Source organism: Prosopis cineraria, unplaced genomic scaffold (genome assembly GCF_029017545.1).
Source record: "Prosopis cineraria cultivar Desert tree isolate PC_DT_omini unplaced genomic scaffold, ASM2901754v1 PC11, whole genome shotgun sequence".
Lineage (NCBI taxonomy): Eukaryota > Viridiplantae > Streptophyta > Magnoliopsida > Fabales > Fabaceae > Prosopis > Prosopis cineraria.
In genome coordinates, this window is record NW_026555342.1 from 17,190,425 (window position 1) to 17,217,587 (window position 27,163).

Below are 27,163 nucleotides of genomic sequence, written 5' to 3' on the forward strand. Positions count from 1 at the left end.
ATATGTTTTTCTGAATTATTTAAAAAGTATTTTGAATACTTTAATTATTTGTAACAGTGCGTCTGCAACTCCACCAACACTGAAATCATGTAGAGACTTCCAATGCCCTGTTTGGTATGTAGAAGGATTGGGATTGAAATTGAGATTGAAAATGGAGTTTTAAAATTAGGTTTGGTATGAAGTAATAATTATGGGGAATATTTATCTTTTTATAATTAAATATAAATTAAAACACTAAAATACCCCTTATAATAAATAAAATAAAATTGTAACCTAAAACAGTCCTTCTTCTTCTTCTGTGATCCGCTAGCTCTCGCTCTCATTTGCCGTGCCGTCAATCACCCTCTTCCTCTGCTAGCCCTCGCTCTCATCTACATCTCACCGATGTCAATTTCATTCGAGTTTGCTCATGGGGGTGTTTGGATGCTTCGATCATCTTGGCTCCCAAATCATACACCGTCTCCATCTCCGTCATCTTCAACGTCAACTTCCCAGTCTTTGACGCAGCACCAGCCACTGCCAGCTTGTCAATTTGGACTTCAACGACTTTACCTTCAGTCACCTCAATCTCAAGGCCCAAGGACTTGGCCATGCCCATGGCAATGGCGGTCTTGCTAGTACCAGGTTGGCTGGCGAGAAGTACTACTCTGCCTATAATTTTACCCTCTTTGATCATCTGAAGAATAACGTCCGCAGCTTACCCACCATGCCTTAGGAGACGATGCGAGATTCTAGGGACGAGCCTAGGCCAAGTCCTTTGGGGACGACTCTGATGAGGGAGGGGGATAGAGTAAGGGGCAATTTGGTCTGAAGATTTTCAATCCTAAGATTAATTTTTCAATACCAAAGGGAAGTGGTATTAGGTAGTCTCATTTAGATGGGATTGAGCTTAGCACTAAAATTTTCATTTTCACCTGCCAGACATAAAAATGTAAAATTATTTAATAGTAGTCCCAAGCCTAAGCCTTCAATCTTTTGTACCAAATGAGGCCAAAATTTTTATTAGTTCTCACAATTTCCACAATCCACCCTTCTTTAATCCGAACTTATTGACTTCTTTTCCCTTGATCACTTCACTGATTCATATTCATGAAATCACAATCTATGCATTTACGTCATATCTCCTGCTTGGCAATACCATTTCCGTACAATGCAAGTATATCTTTTTCTTTTTTTTTTTAATACCGCCCAAGAACTCAAGAAGGAGCCACAGACTAAAATAAGAATTAAAAACCAAAATAAGAAAGAGGAAGAAGACAAAAAATTTATAGAGTAGGTAATACACACACCCCCCAAAATCAAGATGAATGCAAGGGATCAAATAACTTGCTAGAAGCCAAGCACAAGCCTCTCAGAAAAGAAGTGAAATCAATAACTTACCTGAGCACGCGCTTGGGAGAGAATATTATAAAAATTATTTTATAAAAATCAAATCTAAAATATCCAAATTTTGGTTCAAAAGTTTGAAAATACAGAGGAGGCCAAGAAGATGGAAAGGGAAGATGAAAGAATTTTATCCCATAATTGTGTCAGGAATCACATTTTTAATTTAAGAGAGAGGTCTAATTAATTAAAAGATAATTATTCTTATTAATACTCTAGATTAACAAACTAATATTAAGTGCATTTAATTGGTAATTGTATGTTTTATAAATTGAAGAAGGAATTATCCCTCATAGGTTGCCTTGACTATTGTGGTTGTTATAACATTAATTTTAGTGCATTTTTATAAATTCAAGCTTATTTTGTGAAATCAAATTCAATTTTGTTTTGCTCAACTTAATTGAAAATAAAAAATTTGATGCCTAATTATCAATTAATTTGGTTCTCTTTGGAAACGACATTGATTTACCATGTACTATTTTTATAACCCGTACATTTGTGAAATCCATTACATATTTGTGTACATCACATTCTATATTAATGTTAATATCAAATATAAATTTTATAGAAAATTGTATTATTTCAACAGGTGTGGATCTTCTCCTTATCATTTCTCTTATTTTCTTCTCCTTATCATATCCTTACTTTTGAATCTAAAATTGAATAATTGCTAAGATTTAATATCTTATGTAATTATTATAACATAAATAAATAAATAAATGAATCTAAATTATTAAAATTTGATTCGAGTAGTGTTCACAATATAAACTTAGTACTAAGTTAGACCATTATTAAAATAAATGAATGAATCTTATTAAATTTCAATTGTTTAATTTTTTTTAATTCAAAAATATAGATGGGTTGATAAGAGGCATTTAGAGCTTTAGACTTATAATAACGTATCAAATAAATCCAAATTAATACATACGAAAAGGTTTATATTAATTTTTTAGAATGTATTGATAAAAAAATAGAATGAAATAAAAGTTAAATTAAAAATGAAAATTATGCTTCAATAATAATAAAATTTTAACCTATGTTTCATATTGTATATTTTATGCAGTTAATTCTTTACATTAAAAATATTATATATCTCAATGAAATTTGAATAAATCTTAATTTTTTTATTCTGCTCTAGAAAATGATTTAAATATCCTTACCGTAGGCCAAGTTTAATGGTGAATTGAATAAAATATCTTTACCATAATTCCATTAATCTCCAATATTTTTTCACGTTAAATTGAAAATTAGCTACAGGACAAACAAAAACCGGGCATCAATTTCTGCACCTTTATTTATTTATTTGAATACATTTTCATCATTGACAGGTGAGACAACCACAAGAAATCAATGGGACGGCGTCAAAAATGAGCAAATTGCTAAAAAAGACCAAGCGATGAAATATTTAGAAAAAAAGACATAGGTCTTTCAAAGGAATTAAGGTCCTTGACCCTTCAAGTAATTTTTCAGTAAACCTTAAATCCTTTGATGGACCTCGGTCCTTTTTACAAACAAGTTCGTTCCTTGGTCCTTCTTAGAAATTTCCCCCTCATATCCTTCTTCGTGGCGTCGTGGGAGGATCAAACGTTTTATGAATTTTTCTTTCGATTGAGTTTGCAAATCTCAATACCTATCTTCACCATTGCGGTTATCGCAGCCATGGCGGTTCAAGTGGCAGCACCTTCAAGCCTCAGCTTCACCAGCGAAACAGAGTACAGATATGATGTTTTCCTGAGCTTCAGAGGCAAAGATACTCGCCATTCCTTCACTGTGATTCTCTACGATGCTTTGCGCCGGAAAGGAATCAACGCCTTCATCGATGACAAGAAGCTCGGGAAAGGAGAACGGATCGCACCTTCTCTTCTTAAGGCCATAGAGAGATCCAGGGTTTCAATTGTTGTGTTCTCTACCAACTATGCTACTTCAACGTGGTGCCTGGATGAACTGGCCCACATCATTCGATGTAAGAAGGAGAAGAACCACATGGTTATGCCTATCTTTTACAAGGTGGATCCCATGGATGTTCAGTATCAGAGGAATAGCTTTGGCGAAGCCATGGCTGCTCATGAAGATAGGTTCAGAAATGACCTAGAGAAAGTACAAAAATGGAGGTCTGCTTTGTCTGAAACTGCTAGTTTGTCATCAGCATGGCTTTTTGGAGATGGGTATGTTACGTTTATACTATTTTTATCTGATTGGTTTCTTATGAAGTTCCAGATGCTTAACTAATTAGTGGTTACTGTACTGATGTTATCACACGCAATTGAAGATATTTGAAATATGACATTGCAGTTAATAAGTGTGGATCTCTAGGTCTTGAAAGTAAAACTTTTTCTGAGTTCTAGATTTTGAGTCTTTAGAAATAATTTTTAAAATTGAAGGTTTTTAACATATATATATATATATATATATATTATTAATTTAATCTTTAACTAGTGTTGTTGCTTCTTTTTCTGCTTTGGAATACAAAATCTTTTTGGACATACATTTGTACTCCCTCTGTTTTTAAATATAAGAAAAATAATCAATTCATACAGTTTAATAATTAATTAAGTATAATAATTATACCTGAAATTAAAAATTTTAGACTAAATTATCTCAGAAGTTAATGAAATAAATTTATCTAGTGAAAATAAACATTGACTTCGTGAGGAAAAACTTGAGAAAAATTTGATACATGCTTCTTGGCATATTGAATTGGTTCATTTGGGTAACACGTTTGACTTTAAGTTTTAAATAAAGTTAATAATTTTAATTAAAGATAATTTGAAATTTTTATAGAATTTTTTTAAATAAAGACTTTTAACTATTTTAATCCATCTGATTAAATAAGACAGGACAGAGGGAGCATATGACTAAGAATATTCCATTAGCTTTTTGAATATAACACGCGCGCACACATATATAATACTTGTGCATTGAATGAAGTTTGAAAAATGAACTATATTCAGGGGGGGAAGATTTTGAAAGGTATTTGTTTTAGTTTTTCTTGTTTGTACTTTGTTTTTTGTAGTTGAATATATTTGATCCGTCTTTCAAACAAAAAAGATGAACTATATTCTTTATCGTGAGTTGTTCTAATTTTAGTTTTTGGATACTCTTCTTTTGGCTTTATACGTCTGGATTTATTTAAACGGTACCATTTGAACAGAAAATATTTTACAATTTTATAATTTGAGAAGAAATTTTACTTATGGTGAAGGGTTAAAAGAATTGAGAGCTAATTGAATCAATATGTTATCTTTGAAGGATTCAATGAGATTTTTCAAAGTGACTGGTTTGGTTGTGGAATGAATTATGATAAATGAGACTGAACTTAAAAAAAAAAAGAAAATAAAAGGTAGCGAACATTTTGCATCAATTATCTTCACAGTAAAAAATTGAATTTTCTCTTTTGTATGTAGATACGAATTTGGTTTTATTCAAAGGATCGTTGAAGAAGCATATTCTATGCTACCTCCTAAACGCCTCCATAACACTGATCATATGGTTGGACTTGAGCCTCGTAAAGAAGAAGTGACGTCACTTTTAGATGAATGTGATGATGGTGTTTGTATGTTGGGGATTCATGGAACTGGTGGAGTTGGCAAAACAACCCTTGCGAGGGCTGTCTATAATTCAATCTTTTACCAATTTGAAGGTGCATGCTTTTTATTTGATGTCAAAGAAGCATCAAAGAAATACCAGGGCATTGTTTGTCTTCAACAAACGCTTCTATCAGAGACTCTTGAGGAAAAGAGAGTGAAGTTTGGGAGTGCTGACGAAGGAATATCAAGAATAAAACATAGACTCTCTCACAAAAGAGTGCTGCTGGTTCTTGATGACGTTGATGAGGTTGAACAGTTGGAAAAGCTTGCAGGAGGATGTGACTGGTTTGGTTGGGGAAGCAAAGTCATCATAACGACAAGAAATCAGCAATTGCTAATTGCGTGTAATGTTGAAAAAACATATGAAATGAAGGAACTAGATGATCATGACTCTCTTGAACTCTTTTGTTGGCATGCATTCCATATGAGCCAACCTCCAGAAGGCTATCATGACATGTCTTGTCATGTTGTGATAAGTTATGCACGAGGCCTTCCTTTGGCTTTAAGACTGATTGGTGCCAATTTGGCGCACAAAAACTTGGAGGAATGGAGGTCTACATTGAAACAATATGATTGTATCTTGGAAAGATCAATTCATGAAGTATTAAAGATAAGCTACCATTGCCTTCAAGATGGGGCAAAGAGTATTTTCCTAGATATAGCTTGTTTCTTTGGAATGTATTTATGGGATTCTGTTGAAGAAATAGTTGAAGCTTGTGATTCTGGGGGATGGTTTTATATTGAGGTGCTTGTTGATAAATCTTTGATATCTATTGATGATAAGGGTCACTTGTACATGCATGGTTTGATAAAACAAATGGGCAGAGAGATTGTGAGGAATGAGGCACCATTAGATCCTTGCAAACGCAGTAGATTATGGTATTATAAAGATGTTCTTAAAGTTTTATGTGAAAATTTGGTAAGAATCCCTTTTTATGTTTCCTCATATGTACATCTAGTATAATGTACCATGTGGCATATCCAACAAATGTCATTACTTCTTTGGTTGCATTATAGGGAAGTAGTAATATTGAAGGAATAATGCTTGATCCGCCTCAACAAGAAGATGTGAAGTGGAGCAGTTTATCCTTTGAAAAGATGACTAATCTTAGAATTCTTATCATTCGGAAATCTCAATTTTCAACCAGTCCTAAACATCTTCCCAATAGTTTAAAATGGCTTGAGTGGGAGGGATATCCTTCTTCAACTTTACCACTTGATTTTTCTCCGAGGAAACTAGTTTTCTTCAAGTTATGTTGTAGTCCTTTCAGGCTGGATCAGCCACTGAAGGTACCTTTATGGCTATTTATAATTATTTTTTGTTCAAATTTGTTTAGCTTTGTTTTCTTTTACAAATCAAGAATGGATTACTTCAAGTATCCTTCTATTTTCTGATCTAATTATAAACCTTTCATTAAATCTGCACAAATCTCCTTGTCTGTTTAAAGCAACCAAGCTACATACAATTGATTCAATTTGAAAAAGTCTTGTATAGTTTTATAAAATTTAATAATTATTTTTGTTTATATTTTTCTCTTATGTTTCTAAATCCTAATTAACTTGATCTCTTATTGTATTTTCTGGCCACTACTTTTCTTATTCTCTCTATTTTATGATACATATGAAAGTTTGAATTCCATCATCCAAGCCATTCCCTGTCACATAGCTAACTTCTTTTATCCTTTGGAAGCATATATATACACGACTTCCAAATAGGAATGAGATTTGGATCATTTTAATTTACACAAAAATGATATCTCCTGTAATTACTGTTAACTAAATAATCCTTTCTTTCTTTCTTTGGTTTTTTTTTTTTGGGCAGAGGTTTGAATTTGTGACATATATGAATTTCTCACAATGTGAATTCATAACAGAAATACCTGAGATGTCTCAATTCCAAAGTTTAACAAGATTGCTGTTTAAAGACTGTTGCAACTTGATCAAAGTTCATGATTCGGTGGGATCTCTCTCTATGCTGATGACATTAAATGTTCGTGGATGTATCAAACTCACAGGCTTTCCACGTGAAATCAAGATGCCATCTCTTCAAAGTCTTGATCTCAGTAATTGTAAGAGTCTTGATTACTTCCCACGTGTAGCGGGAAATATGGATGCCCTAAAGTGTATTTCGGCAAATGAGACCGCTATTAAAGAGCTCCCACCTTGCATTGGAAATCTTCCAAGCCTTGAATTACTAAATATAAGGTCCTGCAAAAGTCTTAGGGATCTTCCAAACAGCTTATTAGCCTTGAAAAATATTAACTTCCTTATTCTGGAAGGCACTCAACGTCGCAGCAGAAAATCTTTGAAGAAACTAATGCATGAGAGACCAGAAGTTGTTAGATTTAGTGCAAACTTGGAATTCTTGAATCTAAGCTATTGTGGTCTATTGGATGAAGATCTTCACCTAACTCTGAATATATTTCAGAATTTGGAGCAGTTAAATCTATCAGGAAATAATGATCTTGTGTCGCTTCCTGGGTGCATTAAAGAATGTGCTAAGTTGGTGTTCTTGACACTGAATAACTGCAAGAGATTAAGACACATACCAGAGCTGCCATTGCATTTGAACGTTCAAGCAGAGAATTGCACATCATTAACTAACGAGTCATCAGGCCATATATGGTCTCAGGTATTTCTCATGCATATATTTTCCACTTTGTTATTATCTTTCGCTATTTTAAAGATGAAAAATCAAATTAGATACAAGTGTGACGATAGCTGTTCATCAAAACTTTGATTTGGAATCTTGATTTCTCTATTTTCTCAAAATAATCATCAATGTTCATTTCTTATTCAATTCATTAGCCATTATTTTATTTAATTTTATTAATTAGTCGGATTGCTATCTCTATCCACAAATTATAACGTCCAAGTTAATCGGTATTCGAGTTGAAGTTTTTGCTCACATGTCACCATTCACCCTAAGCAAATAGCTCGCATGTGCAAGATAATACAGCCATAAAATTAGGATTTGGTTCGTGAACTTGTTATTCTTCTTCCTCTAGTAGTTCCTCGTTTGCCTGAGATTGGTGGGAGCATTTTGATCTGTTAGGTATGAACTTAATTAAAGGACGCGGAAGGATAGAAAGGTGAGAATGAAATCATTTTGAAGAATGAGAGACTAAGTTATCCTAAAATGTATCTCTGATGAACAAGCTCTTACAATTAGAGATGAAAATGAGAATTTTCAAATCTGAAACGTCTTTATAATTGGTAAATCAGGCGAAGAACGAGTTCTTTGGCATGGGCATCACAATGCCAGCAACAACAACAGCATTTCCTGATTGGTTCCACAATTGGTGTGAAGGAGGGAAATTGTGTTTTCGTGCTCGCGGGTCGAATTTCCCTCATGCATTTGAGGTGGGAAAAGCCAATACGAACGAGAGATTCTCCTTTGATATTTGTATGAGTACCAATGGTCATGCAATACTAAAGACACATGAAGGTTCTCTGATGACGCAAGGTCATGTGCATTTATATCATATAGTAAGGACTTTTGAGGGAGCAGAAGACCTCAAGAGGCTTCAAATTAGGAACTTTCACGAATTGGATTGGAATGATGTGGAAATACAAGTCACATGTTTAACACCAAATATGCCTGTAGTTCGCTGTGGAGTTTATGTGTACACACAACACTCAAACATGGAGAATTTGCGGTTCAAGTCTTCTCAGCTTTCCATGAATGCTCCAACATCTTCACTGAAACGAAGAGCCAATGCTTCTAATGAACCACCCAGCAAGTTCCTGAAAAAGTTCAATAACTCGATGAAAGGGACAAGGTCAGCCTCTTCTTTCTATATTAGTTTTTTTTTTTCCCCCAAGATTTTTGCTATTACTAATATTAATTTCCCCCTTTCATGTTTTGTAGGAGAGTTAAACGACACCGAATTTTCCTTTCGTGTCGCAAGAGAAAGATAGTATTTCCTGTGGGTAAGCATGTTTGGAGACTTATGTATTATAACTGTTAGCCAATTATTAGAAAGCCGATGATAAGTAGTCCCCCCCCCTCCGGGTCCCCGGGGGGCTATGCGCTATCATTGTAAGTAATAAATTGGTATTAATGTTGATGGCGAAAAGAAAGGCATGGTTATCAACTATGTTTCTTTTCACAATATAATGGCATTTATTATAGAAACTAGGTAGATTTGTTAAAATAGTTGAGCCAATTTGTAAGCCCATACATATTGGATACGAAATACATTTATAAAATTGTTGGCATCAAATGGTAAATCACCTTACGCGCACGATGTGTGCAAGAGAAGAGTGTTTTCAATCATTACCAAAAAAAAAAAAGTATTTAGTAGCAGTTAAACTGCTACCATAGATGTTAGTGGCAGTTTGGCAAACTGCTATTATACAAAGCATAATGAGATATATAGTATCGGTTTCCCAAACTTCTATCACTATAGTCAAACTGTTACAAGATATGTAGTGGTTCGGATAAACCACTACACCCAAAACAAAATTTGAGTTAAAATTTAGTAGATTAGTTTGTATTTTTGGCACAAACTTGGTAGCGATTTACATAACTGCTACGAAATGTGAAACTTTTAAAAAGATAGCCAACGGTGGTAGCAATTCAAGTAGCAATTCTTGAACTGCTACTAGCTAGGTTTGAAATTTTAAATTTTCAGAAGAACTGCTACAAACGATCTTGTCAAAATTTTAAAATTTCAACGCTTGTTGTTCAGGAACAGGTACTAAATATCTACAATATTTAAAAAAATAACTAGTTTTCAATATTTTATTTTTAAAAAAATTCATATTTAATTTGTATATTACATTTATATTTTATTTTGAATATTTATTATATTACATGTATATTTTATTAAATATAATTAATTATATTTTATTAAATATTTTATTTTTAATATAATATTTTTTTACTGGCATTATTTTAAATATTTAATGATAAAATATATTTTATCAAATTAAAAACTAAAAAAATAAATTTGGAGTATTGGGTAGGAGAAACCTGAAAAAGAAGAAGAAAATTATTAGTAAAGATTTTAAATGGTGGAAAAGAAATTAGATGAAATAAAACAAATAAATAAATCAAACACTATTAATTAAATATAGAAATAAACAAAATAAATAAGATAAGATAAAGAAAAAACTTACCAAGCCCCAACAGAAACGCAACATTGGAGAGCAGAGAATGGAGAGGATGGGGAAGAAAGAAAGTAAACGAGCAAATGGGAAGGGGAGCGGTAGGTTTTTATGGGCTGTAGCAATTTGGATAGTGATTCTTAGATCTGACAATTCAGGCGAGTTCGTACCCACTTGAAAAAGGTTAAGGTCAGGTTTGGCTATATAGGCTTTTTTAAAGGAGTATGATTCTTTAAGTTCGATCCGAATAAGCCCGATCCAAATTAAACCCGACTTGAATAATCCTGACTATTGAATTTTTTGGCTTTATATATACATATATATATGTATGTATATATGTATGTATATGTAAAATAGGTAATTTTAGCTAAACCTGATAAGCCATTCCGAACGTAGCCCAAAAAAGTTAAGGCCGAACTTGATTATGTGGGCTTTTATTAAGAAGGTAGAATACTTTAAATGCGATCTGAATAAACCCGACCAAATTGAGCCCGACTCAAATAAGCCCAATCCACCTGAATTATTGACTCTAGTGATTCTAAATGTTGTAGTAGTTCCGGCAGAAATTCGGGTAGCAGTCCACTCTAAATCACTATATCATAAGTGTGAATGCATTGCTTTTGGTAGTAGTGGTTCCAGTGAAATCGCTAGAATGTCCATCGGAGCGATTGTCTTCCAAAACCGCTATGAAACTAAAATATTGTAGCGGTTTATTTGGTAAACCGCTATGAAAATTTGAAAATTGATTTTTTACAATTTCATTCATATTTGCTCAAATTTTAGTATATTTAACTTACATTCAATGAATTTAAAATACATTAAACATTTAATCAAATTATTTGGTTTCCCTTGACGTCATTCTTCATCCAAGCTCTTGTTACAATTGATATAATATTATTTGTATACAAATAGAAGATAAATTGTTTTTTAGACATTGTAACTTTAAAAATAAAATTTTACTTGACTAATGCACTAGTAAAAGAATAGTAATCTAAAGTTCACTTTTTAAACTGGTTGTTGCAAAGGCAATTTAAAAAGGAGAGGCGGTGATATTATCATAATTATAAAGCATGTTTTAAAATTTTCTAAACCGATTACATTGGGAACCGGTCTTAATAATACTTCTTAGACCAGTTTACATGATAACCGATTTGGAAAATGTGACTTTTTTTGGAAAAAAAAATTAAACTTTTGTACTTTCCAAATTGGTTAACTTGAAAACCATTTTGAAAAATTTTTGAAATTTTTTCAAGAATTTTTTTAAATTTTTAACTGCTTATTTAGACCATTTTTATTGACACCCAATTTAGAAATCTTTTTAATATTTTTATTAGAATTTAAATAAGTTTCTGATCCAGTTATTCATAAAAACCAGTCTAAAAGGCTTTAAAATGTTTAAAAAAATTAATTTTTAATTACTTTCTAGATCAGTTATGCTTCAGAATTTTTCAAAAAACTCTTGCATCAATTCATTGTCATTGTAGAACATCTTGCTCGTGCATCTCCCTCTCCGCTCCCTTTCACTCGAAATCTTGTGAACGACTAGCCAAATCTAAATCTAAAGTCACCTTTGCCTCGTGCTCCGTCATCTTCGCTTTATGTTCCATCATCTTCACCTTCTCTCTCCTTTCTGTATCTTCTCCCACTTGAAATCACCCCATCTTCAAACTTGAATCAGGCTTCAAATTAAATCTAGAATTGCAAAGCTTCAAACCTAGAATCGTGCTTGTGGCCAAGTATTTCATCTTCTCCCTCCCTCCCTCCCTTGTGCTCATGTGCTCCAACTACTTCCCCTTTTTTTTTTGGTTCTATTTTTCAAATTCTATTGTGCATTTGATGTTCATTGTTTTTTCTTTTCAATTTTTCTTGTGGGCAACTTCAATTCTTGATTGTGGTTGCCTTTAAAGCTTCAATCCTTACTTCTATGTCCTATTTTAAGCTTTACATCGTTGAACATGAGGAGTATGAGAGCAAGCATTCTTGAAAGCATTGTGGATAGGCGAGAGATTTCAGAACGTAGAGTTGATAGGAAATTTTGCCAAAAGTCAAAAAGTGAAAAAAGGAGGTACGTGTTTTATATAGACTTGACAATAGTAGCAATTCTCTCTCAAACCGCTATAATGTTTTTCTTTTTTCTGTAAAGGACTTCAAGAGCTTTTAATAGAATTTTAAATTATCCTCATATAAATTTTCAAGATTTAGTTATGATTTTTTAAAGTTTAGCAAAAATTATAGGCTTAGCAGAGCAGTAACTCAATGATAAATTTGTCAATTTTAATTTATAAGCTTCAGTTTTTTCTTCGCCTCAACCTAGAGCTATGACCAAACCTATGTCCAGATAAAGGGTCAGTGTTACAAAGTCACACTAGTGTGAGGCTTTGTGTTCACTATTACAAGTTGTGGAGGTAATGCATCATTTTACCAAAGGGTCTATTTTACTTAAATATTGCCACTCCTCGCAATTGATTGAACCTTGGCCTCTTGGATGTGTTTTCCTTCCTCGTTCTGCAAGCCCAAAACATTCTTAAGCTAATCAATATTAATAAGGATAAAAAAAATGACGCAAAACCAATGCATCTTAGCTTGATGGTAAGGGATCTAAATTCCCTTAACCATTAGCTCTTGAGTTTGATTTTTGAGGCAATGAGAATGAATAAAATATGCTTGGGAGAGCCACCTCTCATTTGGGGTGTCATAGTGCTTGAATTTGAATTAGTTGGAACCGTCGACTTTGAACACCGAATGATTATACCTAAAAAATAGAAGATGACCCAAAAATGAGAATCAAAAGAACTACTACCATCCATTGTTGAAAAACAGAGAAAACAAAGGATCAGAGGATTTTGCTTTACTTACCAGCATCGTGAATAGATGTTGGGCAATTAGCTCTTCAACCTCATTGAACAAAGAAAAGATCATTATCAGATTTTATACTAAGATTTAAATACATAAAAGTTTCACAAAATTATAAAATTATTCTAAAATCTATTACTTTTAGTCGTCAATCGAATAATGTTACTATTAACCATTCAACATTAATTGACAATTTTAATATAGTAATTTGACAATTTTAATAAAAGATGTAAAACTTCCATTAAAAAAGATGTGAAACTAAAAACATAATTTAGTTGCATAAAAAGAAACACCTATCTCTGTTAGGATGAAAGTACAACATTTTCTCTTTATCTTTTGTATGTTGTTTTAATGCTTGTAAAACGCCTTCCAATAGGTGTGCATTTTTGGAGATTTTTGCATTATTGTTAGCTAGATCAAATCAAATGTTTCGTCACTCAACTATTATTTAAAGTCTTGTTTACGAATCTAACAACCCACACTTATGTCACTTTTTGGAGGTGAGATGTTGTTTGGATTTTTTTTTTTTAAGGGGAAAAAATGGACCTTCCATATGTGCATCCAAGAAGCCATAAAAGTGAATTTTGAAACATGGAATCCGCACTAGTGAAAATATTTTTTTGCCATAGTTAAAAGACATATTTTGCAACAAAAAATGATGTGTAGTAAAAGGTTATGTGATAGTAAATGAAAACTTTTCACCATAGCTCCCAGACTGACCTGTGGCAAAAAATGGGTCCATATAAGAGAATAAGGAGCCATTTATAAATGAGATTCCTTGGACACTAAAGCCTCGTAATCACTCTATTGGTTTCTAATAAATCAATAATTTTAATAAATTAAATTCAATGCACGATTATCAAATATAATCAACTATACAATTAATAAATAAAAGTTATGCTTTAATCAAATAATTTATGTTTTGAAATTTAAAAAATTGACAGCATGACGACATATAAATAGAGATTCCCCAAGATCTAAAGCAATAACTTCAACTATTTATTTGTAATACATCAGCAATTTCAATAACAAAAAATGAAGCTGAAAAAATGAACAGAAAATTTTTTAAATAAAATATGCAAAAAAAGCTACAAAATGAAAAAAAAAATTGCCAAACAAAAATAATAAAAATCTAAAGCTGAAGGAGGACACGTGAAGGTAGGTGGACACACGAGCTGAAGGAGGCAGTGGTGACCATTTGAGCTAAAGGACGTAGGCGGGCAATGAGCTATGAGTGAAGGAGCTAAGAGGCAGCAGTGGCGAGAGCAAAGGGAGGAGCTGAGGACAAAGAGCTATGGAGATCAAGCGTTAAGGGAGCTTTGAGGATCGAGCTGTGGGAGGAACTATGGGTAAAGGGAGCTTACAGCGAGTTGAGGGTGGCGAGCATAAAGCTAAGGGAGCAGGAGTACAAATTTTTTTTTCTTTTTTATACAACATAACAGCTGAGGGTTTTTTAACCCTCAGCTTTTCATTTATGATGACAGGTCTGAAGAGGACCTATCGCTGTAAATCAGCTAGATTACTTAAATTTTAAATTTTTAAATGTTAGTTAACTTATGGCAATAAGTCCATCTCAAACCTGTCACCATGAGTTATGTAATAATTTTTTTAAAATTAGCTGAGGGATTTACCTCTTAGCTAATATTTTTAATAGCTGAAGGGTATCATTTGTGACGACAGGTTCGAGGAGGACCTATGGCTACAAATGATTTATGGCAACAAGTCCTCCAAGGACAAAAATGTGTTGCTCACGCTATCCCTCCAACCACTAGCGTAATTGCTTGTTTTTCCATACATAATTCAATAAGTGTAAGTTGAATCAATCCCATTATATACTAAATGTTTTTTTAGTTCTATTGGCCTTACTCATCTTCCACAACAACATTTTAAACAAGGACATATAATTCTACAGGAGTCTTGATCATGAGAAAATTCAAATACGATAAACTCATATGCTCCATCCCAATATTCTCTAAACAATCGATTAGCTAACATTCATTTATAATTCATATCATTAATATAGTTATAAAAATTTAAAAAACAAAGACTTAGAATGTTTAAAAAAAATCGATAGAATACCGCCTAAAAGTGGAGTATCCCCAATAATAAAATTCAATAATTAAATATTTAAAATCATCCAAATAAACATTTTATGGCATAATGTAACAAACATCTATCAAGCAATTATAATTTATTGAGGTTTATCTATTAACTTAATACTATTATAGTCATAATTCAATAATAATTACATCCAATTTCTTAAAAAACATAAATTAAATTTTCATATAGCCACACCAAAATTCATTTACATAACAACTCAATTATAGAATAATTACAATCAATTTAAAGCTTAATTTTACCTAACATGAGAGTAGCTTAATGTTAATAAAAATTTAACAAAAGTCATAAATTATTATCATCAAGCCTATGTTATATATTAATACATAAATATATATAAAACAATTTATCAACAAAAATATATAATTATATAATTTTTAAAAAAATTAAAAACGAACCTGCTACGCAACGGCGTTAGTCGTGAATGGCGGCGAAGAGTCAGATCTCTGGCGACGCACAGCTGGACGACGACGGACTTTAACAACTACCTCGACGTAGATTTCGATCAGCTCCAAGCGGATTCAGCAACACGATTTCAAACAGCTCCAAAGGTGCACATTTTGAACAGCTCTTGGCGCGGATTCGACGATGAACAGCTTGACGACGGCGATCTTCTCTCTTCAATGTCAGTGACGCGACGATCATCTCTCAGCCTGCAAACGAACATCGACCACCGTGACACACTTCACGGCGCAACAAAAAGAAGACTCCGGCGACTGTTGATAGCAACCGTAGAGGAGAAGTTGGAAGGCGAGAATGGAAAGGAAGGGTTTTGAGAGAAGAACCAAAGAGTCGAGTGATAATCTGCGTCTATCGAGGTTCAAGCTTGTTCAAACTAAAAATAAAAAAACCATTCAGGAAAAGAAAAAAAAAAAAAAAAACGTCCCTATGAGAGAGCTTAAAGAATTAACGCTCTCGTATATCCATTTCAGAACGCTTTATTTTAAAACGCTCCGAAGTATTTTAATTTATGAGAGAACTTTTTTTATAAACAGTTTTAAAAGTTTACGTTAATTTTTTTAAAATATAAGCACTTTTAAGGATATATTTTAATTTTTGCTTACTCTTTTTAATCTAACCTATAAGAGTGCTTATTTTATAAGCACTCCTAAATGTTTATACTAATTTTTTTTAATATAACCTTTAGAAATATTTTATTCGAGAGTGCTTCTAAATAATTTTTTTATTTTTATATTTTTTTTATTAATGTATAGGAACGCTCACTTTTTGAGCATGCCTATCCAGTAGATATACTAATGTGCTTTTTTATTAAACCGTTCCTGTATCTTCCACATATAATAATGGGAGCACTTTTTTCTTAAGCACTCCTAGATAAGGATTCCTAAAACCATGTTTTGCAGTAATGTGTGTTTTGTAGATATGGACATGGGTTTATTGCATGATAGTTGAAGATGCAAAAATCATGCTACCTCCTAAACGGTTGCATAACGCCGATTTTACATGGTCGGATTAAAGCCTCGCATGGAAGAAGTGAAGTCACTTTTGGATGAATCTGACGATAGCATTAGCATGTTGGGTATCCATGGAACCGGTGGAATTGGCAAAACAACCCTTGCAAAAGCTGTCTATAATTCAATCTTCTTCCAATTTGAAGGTGCATGTTTCTTGTTTGATGTCAGATAAGAGTCAAAAAAATACCAGCGCATGGTTCGCCTTCAACAAACAGTTGTATTAGAGATTCTTGAGGAAAAAAGGATGAGGTTTGGTAGTGTTCATGAAGGAATTACTAAAATAAAACATAGGCTCTCTCACAAAAAGGTTTTGTTGGTTCTTGATGATGTTGACGAGGTTGACCAGTTGGAACAACTTGCAGGGGGCTGTGATTGGTTTGGTTTTGGAAGCAAGGTTACGTTATTATAACAAGAAGAAAAAGCAACTGCTGATTTCCCATAGTGTTCAAAAGACATGAAATGAAGGAGCTAAAAATGAGCATTACTCTCTTGAACTCTTTTGCTGACATGCGTTTCATATGAACCAACCTCCAATAGACCTTGAAAATATGTCTGATTGTATTATAAGTTATGTACATGGCCTTCCTTTGGCTTTAAAATTAATAGGCTCCAATTTGGCACATAAAAACCTAGACGAATGGAGATCTACATTGGAACAATATGAGAGGAGCCGAAAAAGAACAATCCATGAGGTACTGAAATAAGTTAGATTGCTTACAAGATGGTGCTAAGCGAATTTTCCTTGATATTGCCTGTTTCTTCAAAAAGGAGAGCTTAGAACTGATTGAAGACATAGAAGCATGTGACTATGGGGCAAGGTTTTATATTGAAGTTCTTGTTGATAAATCTCTTATAAGTATTGATGATAATGGTTGCTTGTACATGCATGATCTAATACAACAAATGGGTAGAGAGATTGTAAGGCAAGAAGCACCATCAAGTCCTGGTAAACGCAGTAGGTTTATGGTATTATAAAGATGTTCTTCAAGTACTGCAGAAAAATTTGGTAAGAATCTATATCTTGTATGTTTCCTCCAAGTTTTATGCATCAAACATGTTTCTAATTTGGAGACATCTGAGAATGTTACTTCTATTAACTTCTATTACAGGGAAGTAGTAATGTTGAGGGAATAATACTTGATCCACCTCAGCAAGAAGTGCAGTGGAACGGTTTAGCCTTCAAGAAGATGAATAATCTTAGGATTCTCATTGTTCGAAATACCCAATTCTTAATAAGTCCTAAACATCTTCCCAATAGTTTAAGATTGCTTGACTGGGAGGGATATCCTTCTATGACTTTACCCCCAAAATTTTCTCCTCAAAAGCTAGTTTGCTGCAAGTTATATAGAAGTCTTTTCAGATTGGAAGAACCATTTAAGGTACTGTTTTTTCCCTCCTCAAAAGCTAGTTTGCTGCAAGTACTATATGAAAATCTTCTCAATAAACAATCCTCCATCTATGTTTGATCGGGACATCTTTCTTTATGGCTGTTTCTTTTTAAACATTTTCTTCTGGAAAATTTTCTTATGATAGCTTTTTAATTCCTCCTTTACCGAAGAGCTTTCCATTGGTAGTAGTAAGATACTCGTTATGAGAAACCCATCCTTCTTTAGGAAGGATGTAAAGTTTCATGATACTTCTACAGGAAACAGTGTCAATGAAAGCAATAGCTGAAATAGGTTTAATTTATTGTAGTTGCTGGGCAAAATATGACCAATTGTTGAAACCATGACCCTTTTTCATTTGTCATTTTAGGTTCCCCCTTGTTCTATAATGCAAAAAGAGAACAATTTATAAAACGCAATGAAATAACGTTGACAAGGCAAACAAAGCTTTTCTTTCTTCTTTTTGATTGAACACAAGTGTGATTTGGTTCAAGTCATGATTGAGTAATAAATATAAAACTGTCTCCTCACAAGAATTTAAACTTTAGTTTGCAATCTTATGAAGGACTAACCTGTTTAATTAGACTCAATTTTTGTTAGTAAACAAAGTCATTTTTTAGTGGTATGAATTTATGGGCAATGGGTGAGTTTGATACATGTTTGATAAAATAGATTATGAAAAAATTGATTAATATAATTAATTTTAAACACAATTAATTATATTATATGGTATAATTGATTTATAAAATTAATTAATGAGATTAATTTTAAATATAATTAGAAAACAGAATTGAAAATTAGGTAAAAAATCTTATCTTTGAAAATTTGTCCAAATATCCCTATTACACATTAAAATTAAGTATAAACTTAAAAATATGATTTTTGTAGAAATATCCAAACACTTTTATTATAAGTTAAAAATCAGTTATAGACCTAAAATCATAATTTTTTAAATAGATCTAAGCACATTTTTATATGCCAAAATCAACTTCATCTAATGTTAGATTTTATAAAGCATCCTAAATGGTATACAAAATGATGTTCATCATGATGTCTATTAAAAATGGGCAGCAATTGCTAAAAATAGAGAGAGAAAATAAATAAGAGTAATAAAATGATACTATATTTTAATTTGAAATTTTAAAGCTTAACTTATGACTTAGGAGTGATTTTTTTTGTTTTTATATTATTTATTAAACAATTTTTATTTAATAGGACTTTTCACATTAGATAGCCCAGCTGTATCCTATATGGTCATGCATGCCAGGCGAACTGACATCCCATATGGCACACCTTTTTTTTTTCTTTTGGTCATAAATATATATATGTATATATATATATATTAATAACATAAAAAGAACAAAGAACAAAAAGCACAAACCGCTTTAAAGAGTGGGTCCAACGTTTGAAAAGTCACACATATTAGGAAACAAATAAGAAAAATTAAAAGAAATTGATGTAAAAGTGCGAGTAAGATTGTGGATATCTACTAGCACGGTGTCCTTGATCCAGCAAGGGTCAATCAAGGTCTAGAAGACTGAGGAAAGGCTTAGGAATTTTCTTAAGCATTTTCTTGGAAATAAAACTGAAAAAGAAAATGGAGTTGAAATTGGAAAAAGAAAAGGAATTAAATTAAAAAGTAGGCTTGGTGTGATAGAAAAAATGGGTAGACAATCTTTTTCAGGCATATAAATTAAATTGATTTTAAAATATAAAAAGACAATATTATCCCTACCAGTCTCACTCATCCTTCTCCTCCAACTATTCATAGACGATGCACCAGATCAACCGTTAACACAGCCAGTTGGTAACAAAAACACAACCTAAAATCAATCAAAAATCGTGTAGAATCAAATGATTGGAATTATGCTCATAATCAACCCATAATGTAAAATGATATGTAATAAGAATGAACAAAACCAAATTTGGGAATGTACCAAAAAAAACCTGATCTGAAAAAAAAAAAAAAAAGAACACGATGACTTGACATTCATGGCTTCTCAGACCTAAACTAGATCTGAAATGGCTTCTATGGCTTCATCCTCGAACTTCATCCTTATTGTCGATGTCAGATTTGCGATGGTGAAACATGGAGAGGAGCACAACCAGCAAACAATTTTGGAGCAAAACGGCTTTCACGGCTTCTAACACTCATCGCCAATGGTCAGATTTGCGATGTTGAAGCAGCATGATCAGTGAACATACATTCAAGCTTAGAACTAAAGCTCGTCGAAGCACCGAACCCTCTCTGCCGAAGTGATTTTGGAAAATGAAGCTTGTGAAAGCTAGCCTAAAAATGAAGTGCAGGGGAAAAGAATGTCGAGAGAGGGGGGGGGGAGTTTGATAGTTTAGAGGTGGGGAGTCAATTTTGAAAATTTGAAAAGTAATTAAGGACATTTTGGTCAGCATAATTATTTCTTAGGAAAATATGGATTTTCCATAGGGTGATGGTGGGAACTGAATTTCCACTCTCCCTCCTGAAAATCAATTTTTGAAAACCCATTTTCATATCAATCAAGAAAAGGAATTTGCTAATTCCTTTTTCGTATTCCTTCCCTGGAGTTTAATTCCAGCGAACCAAACAGGCCCTTATAGAAGATGATCTCCACATGGCGAGGTGCTAGATTGTAAGCTGAGAGATAATTATAAAGCCAAAAAAGGGGCATTGTGGACCCAAATAAGCCCTTGCGACATAGGATTAACTGCTTGTTTGGAAACTGAGACGATGAGATCGTTTCCAAAGGTAAAGGAAATATTCCAAAATTTAATTTTGCCCCTTTTCCTTCTTCTAACCCAAATCTTTCATTTGTGCATCGCATGTATTGGATTATGTTCGAGTCCATTTGTTTGAGATTGCGGCTTCATAAGCAATTTCTTGTCCAGTTCGAATATGGTATCCAAGTATAGATTCAAGCTTTTCACTTCCTTGATTATCTGGAAAGGGTCCAATCTTTTCCCGTGATGAGTGATCTGATTTCTCCTCCACAAATCATGCTAATTATAGAGGTAATATTCCTAATCCACTGGGTATTATCATCCTTCATAAACTTATCTAGAGAATCAAGGAGCCAGTCTTGATAATTTCCAAGAGTGATATTGTCAGTCCTAAGGCCAAAGGCACCAAACCACAACAATCGTGATTAATTGCAAAAGAACAGGTGAGAAGATGATTCCTCTTGATCGCATCCAAAAGGACAGAGAATATTTGAGTTAAGATGATATCCTACATGGCTTATTAATTTTAAGTGACACTCAATTTGGACAAGTCATCCATTCCATAGCCAAGTCATCTAAAACCACGTCATATATTTTATGAAAACAAATCACATCATATAAGAAAAGAAACTCAAATAAATTAAGCAAGACTTCGATTTCTTAGGCTATATTTGATTCAAAAAGAGGGGAGGAGGGCTCCTCCCAATTTGAGGGAAAGGTTTTGGAGGGGAGGGGAGGGGAAATTTTAAAAATTTTCCCTCCTCTTGTTTGGAACAAGAGGAGCTCCCCTCCCCTCCCCCTCAACCAAACAATACTTTATTAAATAGAAGATTTAAAGTTCTAGATTTAATGCAACGGATTGAAAGCCTAACTTGAAGATGAAAATGAAAATAGGCTTGGAATCATGGAAGCCCAATTTTTGTATAAACAGAAAAAGAAGCCCAATTTTCTTGTTTTAGTTTCACCATCGTACTAATTAATTCAAAAAGAATGACATATAGGTTTTAAGAGAATTAATTAATTTAAATTAAATTTTAAATGTCAAACTTTAAGAATTTACAAATTTATTTTTTAATTTTATAATTTTATTATGATGAATTTATAACTTATTTTTTAAATTTCAACGTGATTGAAAAATAAATAAATTTGTTTTTCCTGTTAAAATTTAAAATATAAGTTATAAATTCATTACAAATTATAAAATTAAGAATTGAATTTATGAATTTTTAAAATTTGACACTTAAGACCTTAATTTGAAGAGGGCATCTATGTAATTCTCCCATTAATCAATGGAAACAAAAGTTGCGCATACGTACGTTTATTATTTTATAACCCAGCCAATGGAGCAAAGACTCAGTTATTATGTGAGTCATTTTTATCGATCTTATCGATCCAGACCCATAAGCTACAATCAAGTTGGCCCGAAAATAAACAAGAGGGTTGGATCATATATACGACATTTAATACTTCGAATTTTCTATTAGCAGGACAACATATTGTGCGTCTTATGTAATGAATATGAATATCTGTATCTGCGTGTGTGTATGTGCGTACACATACAGACATATACATACATTATAAATGTATGGATGTATTTGTGTATTATATAATTATTTATATGTATAATATGGCAATAAACTCATTAAAAAAAATAAAGATGAGTATTGATTGAATATTATAAAATTACAACATAGATGCTAAAGTTTTTATTTTTTTTCTTAATCACAACAAATCAATAAAATAAAAGAAAAATGCAAATCATTATTTTAAAATTTTGCCTAAAATATACTTTTTAAAATTTTAAATTTACACAATATTTCATGTTGACTTTTAAATTTTACAAAGTTAAAACTTTATATAAAATTAAAGAAGTAAAAGCATATTTTAGCCTAAAAATTTAGAAAGTTCTGATTTTATTGTTAAAATTTAAATACAATGTGATATAAACCAGTCCATATTCACAAATTTTTGGCCAAACGTATTCACAATTTATCGATCTCGGTGTCTCAATAAAATATCTCAACATTTTTAAAGCAACTGCATCTAGTGTCATATTCTCTAATCTCATCTCCCCCCCACCCCAAAAAAAATTAACTTATGTTACATAATAAGTAATAACAATTATTTTAAATGTTTCTGTAAATTCTTTTTGAAATCAGAAGTACTATGACAATGTGTCTTAATGAAATTTTGAAATTTAACTCATCCAAAATTTTCTTTACCAACCAAAAAGAATATTACTGCAGCGTGATGCATGTAAAGAATAATATTATTTTGATAACAGTTTGCAATAATTTTAAATTTATGATAACTTAACAAGCCATATAATTTAACATAACATCAAATGATTAAAAAATTATCATTATTTAAAAAAATTCATAAAAAATAAAGAAAAAGAAAAGGAAATTTTGAGCACTTTGATTTTTAAAAACCAAATCCAATTCCCGATTTGATCTTGATTCTTGGTCCGATTGTCAGTCCAAAACAATATAATCTAACCCAACTTCTCAAATGGTTTTTTTTGACTTGACTGAGCTATTAGCCTGATTGATCAATAGTCTAACCATTCAATTTGGTCCGGTCTTTTAATCATTGTTTTCAATACCTTCCTACAGAAGGGTTAAAAAAATAAAACCTATGTTCAAGTATTTCAAAAAAAAAGGAACAAAATCGTCCATTAAAAAAATATATATATATTTTGTCCACCACCCCCGCTATCTACCATCAAAGCTATTCATTCCACCTATAACTACATCCATTACAACTTTCCACAACTCACTCAACAATCACTGAATCACTACATCTTCCAACTCTTTGCATAACCCATCCATCCTTGCTGCCCCTCTACCTTCAGATTAGACACTGGAACTCTACAAAGGTATCAGAGGAAATTAAACTTGGTTTCTGTTCAATGCCTCCTGCGGAGTTCATCCCTACAGAGTATTCAAGTGGATTTATCACTTCAACTGGAAAATTCACAACCCTACTCTTTTGGCATCACGAATCATTCTTCAATGGATTATCAACATTCAAGGTAACCTGGACAATATACGTCCAAAATTATTCATCCGATGTCACAAGAAGAGCAGTATCTATTTGAGAATCTTCTCAATAAACAATCCTCCTTCTATGATTGATCAGGACATCTTTCTTTATGGCTGTTTCTTTTTAAGCATTTTCTTCTTGAAAATTTCCTTTTGATGGCTTTTTAATTCCTCCTTTATCGAAGAGCTTTCCATTGGCAGTAGTGAGATACTCATTATGCAGAATTCATTCTTCTTCAGGAAGGATGTAAAGCTTCATGATAATTCTACAGGAAACAGTGTCAATGAAAGCAATAGCTGAATTAGGTTTATTGTAGTTGCTGGGCAAAATATGACCAAGTGTTCAAACCATGACCTTTTTTCATTTGTCATTTTATGTTCCCCCTTGTTCTATAAAGCAAAAAGAGAATAATTTATAAAACGCAATGAAATAACGTTGACAAGGCAAACAAAGTTGTTTTTTTTTTTATTAAACACAAGGGTCTGGTTCAAGTCACGATTGAACACTAAATGAAAAAATATCTCCTCACAAGAATTTGAACTTTAGTTTATAATATTGCGAGGGACTAGCCTTTTTTATTAAACTCAATTTTCATTGATAAACAAAGTCATTTTTTAGTGGTATAAATTTATGGGCAATGGGTGATTTTGATATATATTTGATAAAATAGATTATGAAAAAATTGATTAATACAATTAATTATATTATATGGTATAATTGATTTATAAAATTAATTAATGAGATTAATTTTAAATATAATTAGAAAACAGAATTGGAAATTATGTAAAAATCTTATCTTTGAAAATTTGTCCAAATATCCCTATTACACATTAAAATTAAGTATAAACTTAAAACTCTGATTTTTGTAGAAATATCCAAACACTTTTATTATAAGTTAAAAATCAGTTTATAAACCTAAAATCATATTTTTTTTAAATATATCTAAGCACATTTTTATATGCCAAAATCAATTACAAAATCAACTTTATCTAATGTTAGATTTTATAAAGCATCCTAAATGGTATACAAAATGATGTCCATCATGATATCTATTAGAAATGGGAAGCAACTTGTCAGGTCCCACATCGGAGGGACTTGGGGAGGGTCCTGGTTATATAAGCGGGTGCGCTGCACGCCCTAATGGGTTAGCCTTTTGGGGGGAGAGTATTTGCTCCATGACAAAGTGATATCAGAGCTAGACCCAAGTTTGCCCAGTTGGTGGGCTACTCTGGTGAGCCACCCGTGATGGGGGCGTCATAGATTGGCGGGGAAATTGTCAGGTCTTACATCGGAGGGACTTGAAGAGGGCCTTGGCTACATAAGTGAGTACGTTGCATGTCCTAATGGGTTAGCCTTTTAGGGAGAGAGTAATGGCCCTGTGACAAACTGCTAAAAAATAGAGAGAGAAAAAACAAATAAGAGTAATAAAATGATACTATATCTTAATTTAAAATTTTAAAGTTTAACTTACGAGTTATTTTTTTGTTTTTATATTATTTATTAAACAATTTTTATTTAGTAGGACTTTTCACATTGGATAGCCTAGTTATATCCTATATGGCTATGCATGCCAGGCCAATTGACATCCTACATGGTATACCTTTTTTTTATGGGGGGAATGGTGTTAAAGGTCCTAAAAATATAGTTTATTGTATTTAAGGTCTAAATTAATATGCAATTTCTCTGTAGGCCTTGGAGTCTCAATTGCAATATTTTTCAGAGCAAAAATATTATTTTTCCTTGTTTAATTTGAATCAAAAATGATGTATGAACCCTTAAAGAAACAAAATAAATGAAGCATGATTCACTATTTTTCTTGTCTTCTTTCTTATTTCACCAATCATCGCTATGCCATTATTGATCGTTGCTAGTGTGGATGAGTGTAGAAGTCGTGGATGTTGATAGATAAAGCACAGTTCACAATTTTTTCTCTCTTTCCTTGCACATCGCTAGCCATTGCTGATCTTCTTCATCTTCCTTATTTAAGCAACATCATCTGTTTCTTGAAGCTTCTATCATTATTGTTTACAGTTAAGGATCTTCAATTTTATTTCTCCCTCGTTCATTTGGTGCATGTGTGTCTTTTAGTTGTTGAAGTTGTAATAGGTCTCTTGTGTGAAGCACAAATATTGAAGCTTGAAAGTTTACTTGTTTATTTGTGATTCTACTGCTGATCTGCGTTAAAAGTTGCTAAACTATTTTAGCTATGAAAATTTTAGAGTGGATTAGTTGTTGTATAATAATAATGGTTGACTTATTCATATTGAACTTTTACATGTGAATGGAATAAAATATGATCTAATATAAAAAAATCTACTATTAGAAATGTTGGAGCATTTGTTATGCAAAAATGAACTTTGAGTTGTCGTTGAATGTTAAGTTGTGCATTTTATTAAGCATAGCCCAATGATAAATTGAAATCACATGACTTTTAAGTGAGAATATATAAACCTTGTGTTGTGCATAGTGGATATTATATTATGCACTATTTACCTAACTTGAACATTTTGTTAAATCTAGCCTACTAATAAAGTAGAATTATATGAATTTTCAGTTGAGAATATATAAACTTTGTATTGTGCATAGTGGATATTGTTATACATTGTTTGCCTACTTATATATTTTGTTAAGCCTAATATGCTAATATAAGCTAAAGCTTGCTAAACCATTAAATTAGTTGTGAAAGTTTTAGAGTGGATTAATTGTTATACAATAGTTATGGTTGATTTGTTCATATTGAACTTTGACATGTGAATTGAATAAAATATAACTCCCAATATAAAAAAAATTTGCTGTCAAAAATGTTAGAATATCTATAAATAGAATTAAAGGAAAAAATATATTTTTTAATCTTATTTATAAATTAAAGCATGTCATTCACCTTTTTAAGATTTAAACTTATCATGTTAACGTATCGCAGCTTATTTCAATATCAATTGCATTGCCAAATGCTACTACAGATCATGGGTCAAGGCATCATGTCATGTTGCATCCTATACAATCAACAAAGCTTATTATAAAGTATTTCTTGATGAGTTAAATATTTAAAAATGTAAATTTTTTTTGACATATAATCATTGTCTTTTTTTAAAAGTTTCTTTATTAATAATGACTTTATATTTATTATAGAGTGTTTAATAGAGATAAATATAAAAAGATAGAATTAGTTTGAAGGTAGGTAACTTTATTGAAAGGTAAAATTTGATTAAAAATGCCTTATATTTTAAATGGAGGGAGTAAAAATCATTAATTTTAGATGGGTTGTTGTCAATATTTTATATATTAAAATTGTTGAAATTTGGACAATAACTTTTCAATATTATACAAAATATATTCTGTTGAAACCCCTGTCAAATAACGAGTTGTTAATATTTGAATTATTACATGTCAAGATTTGAGAAATAAGTTGTCAATATCTAAAGTCTAATTATAGAATCCAGTCAAAATTATCATAATCATTATATACATAAAAATAGAATAAAAATCTGTGTAT

The 27,163-nt window shown here is 32.0% G+C and overlaps 2 protein-coding genes across 3 annotated transcripts; both read left to right on the top strand.

Annotated features, from left to right (window-relative positions):
• Window positions 1-3,018: 3,018 nt before the first annotated feature.
• Window positions 3,019-8,371, top strand: LOC129286217 (disease resistance protein RPV1-like). Its single transcript, XM_054922227.1, has 6 exons — window positions 3,019-3,548; window positions 4,788-5,889; window positions 5,988-6,260; window positions 6,793-7,602; window positions 8,196-8,324; window positions 8,360-8,371. The coding sequence occupies exons 1-6, from the start codon at window positions 3,043-3,045 to the stop codon at window positions 8,369-8,371; spliced, it is 2,832 nt and encodes a 943-aa protein (XP_054778202.1). The 5' UTR covers window positions 3,019-3,042.
• On the top strand, window positions 8,343-12,081 carry LOC129285142 (uncharacterized). Of its 2 annotated transcripts, XM_054920704.1 has the most exons (3): window positions 8,343-8,752; window positions 8,842-8,903; window positions 12,022-12,081. In XM_054920704.1, exons 1-3 carry the CDS (start codon window positions 8,379-8,381, stop codon window positions 12,033-12,035), a joined length of 450 nt encoding a protein of 149 aa, XP_054776679.1. In that variant the 5' UTR covers window positions 8,343-8,378; the 3' UTR covers window positions 12,036-12,081. The 2 variants fall into 2 exon arrangements, with proteins under 2 accessions (XP_054776679.1, XP_054776678.1); XM_054920703.1 differs by lacking the exon at window positions 12,022-12,081 and having other exon boundaries at window positions 8,842-9,131.
• The last annotated feature ends 15,082 nt before the right edge of the window (window positions 12,082-27,163 follow it).

Bases quoted from the DNA above. Each gene is read 5' to 3' on its own strand.
- LOC129286217 (XM_054922227.1), top strand. From the start codon at position 3,043: ATGGCGGTTCAAGTGGCAGCACCTTCAAGCCTCAGCTTCACCAGCGAA. The intron at 3,549-4,787 runs GTATGTTACGTT...TTTTGTATGTAG, and splicing joins GCATGGCTTTTTGGAGATGG to ATACGAATTTGGTTTTATTC. The intron at 7,603-8,195 runs GTATTTCTCATG...TTGGTAAATCAG, and splicing joins CAGGCCATATATGGTCTCAG to GCGAAGAACGAGTTCTTTGG.
- LOC129285142 (XM_054920703.1), top strand. From the start codon at position 8,379: ATGAGTACCAATGGTCATGCAATACTAAAGACACATGAAGGTTCTCTG. The intron at 8,753-8,841 runs GTCAGCCTCTTC...CATGTTTTGTAG, and splicing joins AACTCGATGAAAGGGACAAG to GAGAGTTAAACGACACCGAA.